This window comes from Nerophis lumbriciformis, linkage group LG03 (genome assembly GCF_033978685.3).
Source record: "Nerophis lumbriciformis linkage group LG03, RoL_Nlum_v2.1, whole genome shotgun sequence".
Taxonomy (NCBI): domain Eukaryota; kingdom Metazoa; phylum Chordata; class Actinopteri; order Syngnathiformes; family Syngnathidae; genus Nerophis; species Nerophis lumbriciformis.
The window spans coordinates 69,125,001-69,135,000 of NC_084550.2; the positions used below are offsets into that span (position 1 = coordinate 69,125,001).

General features: G+C 46.4%; 1 protein-coding gene across 1 annotated transcript in view; it reads right to left on the reverse strand.

The window, feature by feature from the left end:
- Positions 1 to 10,000, reverse strand: part of clstn2a (calsyntenin 2a) — a 628,752-nt gene that overhangs the window by 33,816 nt on the left and 584,936 nt on the right. Inside the window, exon 11 of the mRNA XM_061941840.2 lies at positions 2,712 to 2,878. Coding sequence (XP_061797824.2) covers positions 2,712 to 2,878 — 167 coding nt within the window. The remainder of the gene's footprint in view (positions 1 to 2,711; positions 2,879 to 10,000) is intronic.

Consider the following 10,000-nt stretch of genomic DNA (forward strand, 5'->3'; position numbering starts at 1 on the left):
ATGAGAGACCAAACATCTTCTAAGACAAACCAAAGAGTCCAGTTGTGATCGATTGAATGACCTGAGACTACAATGACCTGAGACTACAAAGACTACAAGACTATGAGAACATTCATAGACATGTTTTACTCTTAGTACTTGTAGAAAGGAACTACAGTTTCTCTAACTATACAGTAAGTCTGTAAAAGGCAAGTCTGCGTGTGTGTGAGTGTGTGTGTGTGTGTGTGTGTGTGTGTGTGTGTGTGTGTGTGTGTGTGTGTGTGTGTGTGTGTGTGTGTGTGTGTGTGTGTGTGTGTGTGTGTGTGTGTGTGTAATCCTCCATCTTTGACCTTGTTTATATACTGTATAATCCTGGTCAGATCTTGTCTGAGACTTAGATTGGTCAGATCTAGTCTTAAATCTAAGACAAGATCTAAACAACCTAAGTCTCAGACAAGATCTGACCAATCGAAGTCTCAGACTAGATCTGACCAATCTAAGTCTCAGACTAGACCTGACCAATATAAACCTAAGACTATATCTGACCAATCTAAATCTAAGACTAAATCTGACCAATCTAAGGTTAAGACTATGTCTGACCAATCTAAGTCTCAGACTAGACCTGACCAATTTAAGGCTAAGACTAAATCTGACCAATCTAAGGCTCAGACTAGATCTGACCAATTTAAGGCTAAGACTAAATCTGACCAATCTAAGGCTCATACTAGATCTGACCAATCTAAATCTAAGACTAAATCTGACCAATCTAAGGCTAAGACTAGATCTGACCAATCTAAGTCTATGATCATGAACTGATGAAGTCTACTCAGATGAGAGACCAAACATCTTCTAAGACAAACCAAAGAGTCCAGTTGTGATCGATTGAATGACCTGAGACTACAATGACCTGAGACTACAAAGACTACAAGACTATGAGAACATTCATAGACATGTTTTACTCTTAGTACTTGTAGAGAGGAACTACAGAGTTTCTCTAACTATACAGTAAGTCTGTTAAAGGAAAGTCAGTGTGTGTGTGTGTGTGTGTGTGTGTGTGTGTGTGTGTGTGTGTGTGTGTGTGTGTGTATAATCCTCCATCTTTGATGTTGTTTATTTACTGTATAATCCTCCATTTTGATCTTGTTTATATACTGTATAATCCTGGTCAGATCTTGTCTGAGACTTAGATTGGTCAGATCTAGTCTTAAATCTAAGACAAGATCCAAACAACCTAAGTCTCAGACAAGATCTGACCAATCGAAGTCTCAGACTAGATCTGACCAATCTAAGTCTCAGACTAGACCTGACCGATATAAACCTAAGACTATATCTGACCAATCTAAGTCTAAGACTAAATCTGACCAATCTAAGGTTAAGACTATGTCTGACCAATCTAAGTCTCAGACTAGACCTGACCAATTTAAGGCTAAGACTAAATCTGACCAATCTAAGGCTCAGACTAGATCTGACCATTTTAAGGCTAAGACTAAATCTGACCAATCTAAGGCTCAGACTAGATCTGACCAATCTAAATCTAAGACTAAATCTGACCAATCTAAGGCTAAGACTAGATCTGACCAATCTAAGTCTATGATCATGAACTGATGAAGTCTACTCAGATGAGAGACCAAACATCTTCTAAGACAAACCAAAGAGTCCAGTTGTGATCGATTGAATGACCTGAGACTACAATGACCTGAGACTACAAAGACTACAAGACTATGAGAACATTCATAGACATGTTTTACTCTTAGTACTTGTAGAGAGGAACTACAGAGTTTCTCTAACTATACAGTAAGTCTGTTAAAGGAAAGTCAGTGTGTGTGTGTGTGTGTGTGTGTGTGTGTGTGTGTGTGTGTGTGTGTGTGTGTGTGTGTGTGTGTGTGTGTGTGTGTGTGTGTATAATCCTCCATCTTTGATGTTGTTTATTTACTGTATAATCCTCCATTTTGATCTTGTTTATATACTGTATAATCCTGGTCAGATCTTGTCTGAGACTTAGATTGGTCAGATCTAGTCTTAAATCTAAGACAAGATCTAAACAACCTAAGTCTCAGACAAGATCTGACCAATCGAAGTCTCAGACTAGATCTGACCAATCTAAGTCTCAGACTAGACCTGACCGATATAAACCTAAGACTATATCTGACCAATCTAAGTCTAAGACTAAATCTGACCAATCTAAGGTTAAGACTATGTCTGACCAATCTAAGTCTCAGACTAGACCTGACCAATTTAAGGCTAAGACTAAATCTGACCAATCTAAGGCTCAGACTAGATCTGACCAATTTAAGGCTAAGACTAAATCTGACCAATCTAAGGCTCAGACTAGATCTGACCAATCTAAATCTAAGACTAAATCTGACCAATCTAAGGCTAAGACTAGATCTGACCAATCTAAGTCTATAATCATGAACTGATTAAGTCTACTCAGATGAGAGACCAAACATCTTCTAAGACAAACCAAAGAGTCCAGTTGTGATCGATTGAATGACCTGAGACTACAATAACCTGAGACTACAAAGACTACAAGACTATGAGAACATTCATAGACATGTTTTACTCGTAGTACTTGTAGAGAGGAACTACAGTGTTTCTCTAACTATACAGTAAGTATGTAAAAGGAAAGTCAGTGTGTGTGTGTGTGTGTGTGTGTGTGTGTGTGTGTGTGTGTGTGTGTGTGTGTGTGTGTGTGTGTTTCTAACTCCCCCTCAACCCACAATGCCACACACCTTGATGTCCTTCGCCAGGCTTTCCAGGGAGTTAATATCAAGACCTTCTTTGCAGGCCTGCAGACAAGAGATAACCTTCTGAGTTTCAATGCGGCCCGGGCGGATCGTCAGGCCCGACAAGCTGCCACGGAAATACTGGGTGAAGCGCGGAGTCGCTACCTCGCCACCTAAATGGGAAGGAGCAGGGAGGAGAATAGCAGAGATAAGGAAGACGAAGAGAAAGTAGAGAAAGCAGATAAGAGAGGTGAGGAGAAGTGGGTCAATAAAGGACAATTGCAGGAAAAATAGACACCATGTATTATGTGGGATTCATCCCTCAACTAAACACTTAACACCTTTATTTTTACCTGCTGAAAAAGGAAAATAATACCTCGGTTTTTGGACGCTTTACTTTTCCTATGTTATCGTATACGTCATCGGACAAACAGTATCATGACCCACCAAGAGGAACGCAGTGATTGGTGTTCATGGCTGTGAATCACAGGCAGCTCTGTTCATGTAGCGACTCTCTCAGCTGTGTTGTTCCTTCCTGCTGCTCCCAGCAGGGTCTAACCAGGGTGCCTGTGTGGAAGGCTGGCGCCCTGACTGCTGAGCTAAAAGCACAGGCAATCTGCCGGGGTCACTATTCTTGAAGATGACAGGCGCCAAGGAGATGTGTTGATAAACAAAATCATGTTTTGAAATGGTCAGAACTTTTGCAGCGTTGCTGTTCTGCTGAATCTAATCATCCATCCATTTTCTTCCGCTTATCCGAGGTCGGGTCGCCTAAGCAGGGAAGCCCAGACTTCCGTCTCCCCAGCCACTTCGTCCAGCTCCTCCCGGGGGATCCCGAGGCGTTCCCAGGCCAGCCGGGAGACATAGTCTTCCCAACGTGTCCTGGGTCTTCCCCATGGCCTCCTACCGGTCGGACGTGCCCGAAACACCTCCCGAGGGAGGCGTTCGGGTGGCATCCTGACCAGATGCCCGAACCACCTCATCTGGCTCCTCTCGATGTGGAGGAGCAGCGGTTTTTCTTGGAGCTCCCCCCGGATGACAGAGCTTCTCACCCTAACTCTAAGGGAGAGCCCCGCCACCCGGCGGAGGAAACTCATTTCGGCCGCTTGTACTCTTGATCTTGTCCTTTCGGTCATGACCCAAAGCTCATTAGGTGAGGATGGGAACGTAGATTGACCGGTAAATCGAGAGCTTTGCCTTCTGGCTCAGCTCCTTCGTCACCACAACGGATCGATATAGCGTCCGCATTACTGAAGACGCCGCACCGATCCGCCTGTCGATCTCACCATCCACTCTTCCCTCACTCGTGAACAAGACTCCGAGGAACTTGAACTCCTCCACTTGAGGCAAGATCTCCTCCCCAACCCGGAGATGGCACTCCACCCTTTTCCGGGCGAGAACCATGGACTCGGATTTGGAGGTGCTGATTCCCATCCCAGTCGCTTCACACTCGGCTGCGAACCGATCCAGTGAGAGCTGAAGATCTTGGCCAGATGAAGCCATCAGGACCACATCATCTACAAAAAGCAGAGACCTAATCCTGCAGCCACCAAACCAGATACCCTCAACGCCTTGACTGCGCCTAGAAATTCTGTCCATAAAAGTTATGAACAGAATGGGTGACAAAGGGCAGCCTTGGCGGAGTCCAACCCTCACTGGAAACGGGTCCGACTTACTGCCGGCAATGCGGACCAAGTTCTGACACTGATCATACAGGGAGCGGACCGCCACAATAATATATATTTTATATAGTCGTGGTCAAAAGTTTACATACACTTGTGAAGGACATAATGTATACTTGCCAATCCTCCCGATTTCAGTGCCCCTCCCGGAAATCTCCCAGGGCAACCATTCTCCCGAATTTCTCCCGATTTCCACCCGGACAACAATATTGGGGGCGTAAAGGCACTGCCTTTAGCGTCCTCTACAACCTGTCGTCACGTCCGACAAGGTAGACTGCAGTCCTTTCACAGAAGCTTTAAACTCATTCAACGTAACTAGGGTTTGAAGTTTAATATTCGTTTGTAGGTTATTCCAAGCCTTTGGTGCTGAAAACCTACCGTATTTTCCGCACTATAAGGCGCACCTAAAAACCACAAATTTTCTCAAAAGCTGACAGTGCGCCTTATAACCCGGTGCGCTTTATATATGGATTAATATTACGATTCATTTTCATAAAGTTTCGATCTCGCAACTTCGGTAAACAGCCGCCATCTTTTTTCCCCGTAGAACAGGAAGCGCTTCTTCTTCTACGCAAGCAACCGCCAAGGTAAGCACCCGCCCCCATAGAACAGGAAGCGCTTCTTCTTCTACTGTAAGCTACCACCCGCCCCCGGAAGAAAAAGAAGCGCGCGGATATTTCGTTTCATTTCCTTTGTGTGTTTACATCTGTAAAGACCAGACTACAAAATGCACATACGGTGAATATTCGCACCACAGGGAATGAGAAGTCGTCCTTCACTGTGGTTCTAGCTTGTTATGCTAATGGCCAGAAACTTCCTCCCATGGTGATATTCAAAAGGAAGACCTTGCCAAAAGAGACCTTTCCAGCCGGCGTCATCATAAAAGCTAACTCGAAGGGATGGATGGATGAAGAAAAGATGAGCGAGTGGTTAAGGGAAGTTTACGCGAAGAGGCCGGGTGGCTTTTTTCACACAGCTCCGTCCATGTTGATATACGACTCTATGCGCGCCCACATCACAGATGGTGTCAAAAAACAAGTGAAGCACACAAATACAACACTCGCCGTCATTCCGGGTGGATTAACCAAAGAACTCCAACCGCTGGATATTGGTGTCAACAGGGCATTCAAATCACGACTGCGAACGGCGTGGGAACAATGGATGACCGAAGGCGAACACACCTTCACTAAAACAGGCAGACAGCGCCGGACGACATACGCCAACATTTGCCAGTGGATCGTAAATGCCTGGGCAGATATTTCGGTCACAACTGTGGTCCGAGCTTTCCGGAAGGCAGGATTCACAGAACTACTGGACAACAACAGCGACACTGACTCCGATGACTTCGACGAGACGGAACCGGCCATTTTGGATCCCACGCTTGCGCAACTTTTCAATTCGGACACCGAAGACGAAGAATTCGAAGGATTTACGAATGAAGAATAACTTCAGAAGGTGAGCGCTATGTTTATTTTGTGTGTTGTGACATTAACGTTCGAGCAACATTATGTTGCTATTGCTCTACACCATTTTGAATTTTACTATGTTTGTGATTGCACATTTGCGTACATTTTGGGACAGAGTTGTTAGAACGCTGGTTTTCAATATATTATTAAAGTTTGACTGAACTATCTGACTGTTTTTTTGACATTCCCTTTAGCGCAGCGTAGGCGCGGCTTATAATCCGGGGCGGCTTATTGGTGGACAAAGTTATGAAATATGCAATTCATTGAAGGTGCGGCTAATAATCCGGTGCGCCTTATAGTGCGGAAAATACGGTAAATGCTTTCTTGCCCAGTTCAGTTCTTACTTTGGGGACGACAAATTGCAGAACATTCATTGAACGAAGATTGTGACTTCCTTGTTTCTTTGTTAAAAGACAAGACGGATAACACATACATAAGCGAATGCACATCATACTTGATCAACAGCCATACAGGTCACACTGAGGGTGGCCGTATAAACAACTTTAACACTGTTACAAATATGCGCCACGCTGTGAACCCACACCAAACAAGAATGACAAACACGTTTCGGGAGAACATCCGCACCGTAACACAACATAAACACAACAGAACAAATACCCAGAACCCCTTGCAGCACTAACCCTTCCGGGACACTACAATACACACCCCCCGCTACCACCAAACCCCGCCCCCCCCCCACAACCTCAACCCCCCATCTCCCGAATTCAGAGGTCTCAAGGTTGGCAAGTATGACATAATGTCATGGCCGTCTTGAGTTTCCAATCATTTCTACAAGTCTCTCAAACTCAAGTGGTTGGAGCACATACTTGTTTGTCACAAAAAGCATTCATGAAGTTTGTTTCTTTCACGAATTTATTATCGTCACGGCCCGGGCGCACACCGGTGCGCATTCGTCTGTGCGCTGCACTGGGCGCACCTCCAAGAGCGCGCCAGTCTGGCTGCAGCAAGCAGCTGCAATCAATCGCCAGCAATCAACGCACCTGTCGCTGATGAGAAGACCTGCCTTCTTAAACCAGCACAACCTGCTAGCCGGGGCCAGAACGTAGCTACCTGTCTTGTAACCTAGCAAGCTCTATGCACTCTTTCGCTCTCTCTGTTTCTCCCCCATCTTGTTCAGTTGTCTCGTGTCCTCCTTGTCGCCTTCCAGCAGCGTACCTCCGTTCCCGCGTCACGAGCTGTGTGTCTCGTCTCCCTGTATTCCCTCTGCTTCACTGGCTGCCTCTTGGATCTCGACCTTCCGCCTGGACACGGACTTTGACGCCTCTCTCCTCCCCTCGACCTTACGTCTGCTCACGGACCTCCGAGCAAGCCTTGCCCCTCTCGTCCTTCCGCCTCTCGCTCAACACTGCGGGTAACACTCATTTAATTCCTACACATTAGGAACCAGACGGCACAGTGACCGTAGTCACCCGCCCCTTTCTCGACCCCCACGGTTCCTTCTGGTACCATGCGTCCTAGACGCCGTGAATTGCCCCGACCTAGCGAAGCGTATCTGGCCGACCTGCAGAAGAGGAGGTTCTAGCAGTTGAAGGCAGACTGTCATGGTGTTCTTCAGAGGACGAAGTGTTTCTGTCCAACAACGACAAGCAAGCGATCTTTCTGGAGCTCAAGGCGGACACACAGCCGTGGGAATGCGAGGACGATGTTCAAACTCATAAACTTTTTTTTTTTTGCAAATAATAATTAACTTAGAATTTCATGGCTGCAACACGTGCCAAAGTAGTTGGGAAAGGGCATGTTCACCACTGTGTTACATGGCCTTTCCTTTTAACAACACTCAGTAAACGTTTGGGAACTGAGGAGACACATTTTTGAAGCTTCTCAGGTGGAATTCTTTCCCATTCTTGCTTGATGTACAGTCCGGGGGTCTCCGTTGTGCTATTTTAGGCTTCATAATGCGCCACACATTTTCAATGGGAGACAGGTCTGGACTACAGGCAGGCCAGTCTAGTACCCGCACTCTTTTACTATGAAGCCATGTTGATGTAACACGTGGCTTGGCATTGTCTTGCTGAAATAAGCAGGGGCGTCCATGGTAACGTTGCTTGGATGGCAACATATGTTGCTCCAAAACCTGTATGTACCTTTCAGCATTAATGGCGCCTTCACAGATGTGTAAGTTACCCATGTCTTGGGCACTAATGCACCCCCATACCATCACACATGCTGGCTTCTCAACTTTGTGCGTATAACAATCCGGATGGTTCTTTTCCTCTTTGGTCCGGAGGACACGACGTCCACAGTTTCCAAAAACAATTTTAATGTGGACTCGTCAGACCACAGAACACTTTTCCACTTTGTATCAGTCCATCTTAGATGAGCTCAGGCCCAGCGAAGCCGACGGCATTTCTGGGTGTTGTTGATAAACAGTTTTCGCCTTGCATAGGAGAGTTTTAACTTGCACTTACAGATGTAGCGACCAACTGTAGTTACTGACAGTGGGTTTCTGAGGTGTTCTTGAGCCCATGTGGTGATATCCTTTACACACTGATGTCGCTTGTTGATGCAGTACCGCCTGAGGGATCGAAGGTCACGGGCTTAGCTGCTTACGTGCAGTGATTTCTCCAGATTCTCTGAACCCTTCGATGATATTACGGACCGTAGATGGTGAAATCCCTAAATTCCTTGCAATAGCTGGTTGAGAAAGGTTTTTCTTAAACTGTTCAACAATTTGCTCACGCATTTGTTGATAAGGTGGTGACCCTCGCCCCATCCTTCTTTGTGAATGACTGAGCATTTCATGGAATCTACTTTTATACCCAATCATGGCACTGAGCATACAGTCCGCATTGCCGGCAGTAAGTCGGACACGTTTCCAGTGAGGGTTGGACTCCGCCAAGGCTGCTCTTTGTCACAGATTCTGTTCATAACTTTTATGGACAGAATTTCTAGGCGCAGTCAAGGCGTTGAGGGGATCTGGTTTGGTGGCTGCAGGATTAGGTCTCTGCTTTTTGCAGATGATGTGGTCCTGATGGCTTCATCTGGCCAGGATCTTCAGCTCTCGCTGGATCGGTTCGCAGCCGAGTGTGAAGCGACTGGGATGAGAATCAGCACCTCCAAGTCCGAGTCCATGGTTCTCGCCCGGAAAAGGGTGGAGTGCCATCTCCGGGTTGGGGAGGAGATCTTGCCCCAAGTGGAGGAGTTCAAGTACCTCGGAGTCTTGTTCACGAGTGAGGGAAGAGTGGATCGTGAGATCGACAGGCGGATCGGTGCGGCGTCTTCAGTAATGCAGACGCTGTATCGATCCGTTGTGGTGAAGAAGGAGCTGAGCCGGAAGGCAAAGCTCTCAATTTACCGGTCGATCTACGTTCCCATCCTCACCTATGGTCATGAGCTTTGGGTTATGACCGAAAGGACAAGATCACGGGTACAAGCGGCCGAAATGAGTTTCCTCCGCCGGGTGGCGGGGCTCTCCCTTAGAGATAGGGTGAGAAGCTCTGTCATCCGGGAGGAGCTCAAAGTAAAGCCGCTGCTCCTCCACATGGAGAGGAGCCAGATGAGGTGGTTCGGGCATCTGGTCAGGATGCCACCCGAACGCCTCCCTAGGGAGGTGTTTAGGGCACGTCCGACCGGTAGGAGGCCGCGGGGAAGACCCAGGACACGTTGGGAAGACTATGTCTCCTGGCTGGCCTGGGAACGCTTCGGGGTCCCACAGGAGGAGCTGGACGAAGTGGCTGGGGAGAGGGAAGTCTGGGCTTCCCTGCTTAGGCTGCTGCCCCCGCGACCCGACCTCGGATAAGCGGAAGAAGATGGATGGATGGATACTTTTATACCCAATCATGGCACCCACCTGTTCCCAATTAGCCTGCTCACCTGTGGAATGTTCCAAATAAGTGTTTGATGAGCATTCCTCAACTTTATCAGTATTTATTGCCACTTTTCACAACTTCTTTGTCACGTGTTGCTGGCATCAAATTCTAAAGTTAATGATTATTTGCAAACAAAAAAATGTTTATCAGTTTACTTTGTAGCATATTCAACTGAATATGGGTTGAAAATGATTTGCAAATCATTGTATTCCGTTTATATTTACATCTAACACAATTTCCCAACTCATATGGAAACGGGGGTTTGCAAGTAAACATTGATTGATTGATTGATTGAATACTAACAAAACCCGAGGTAC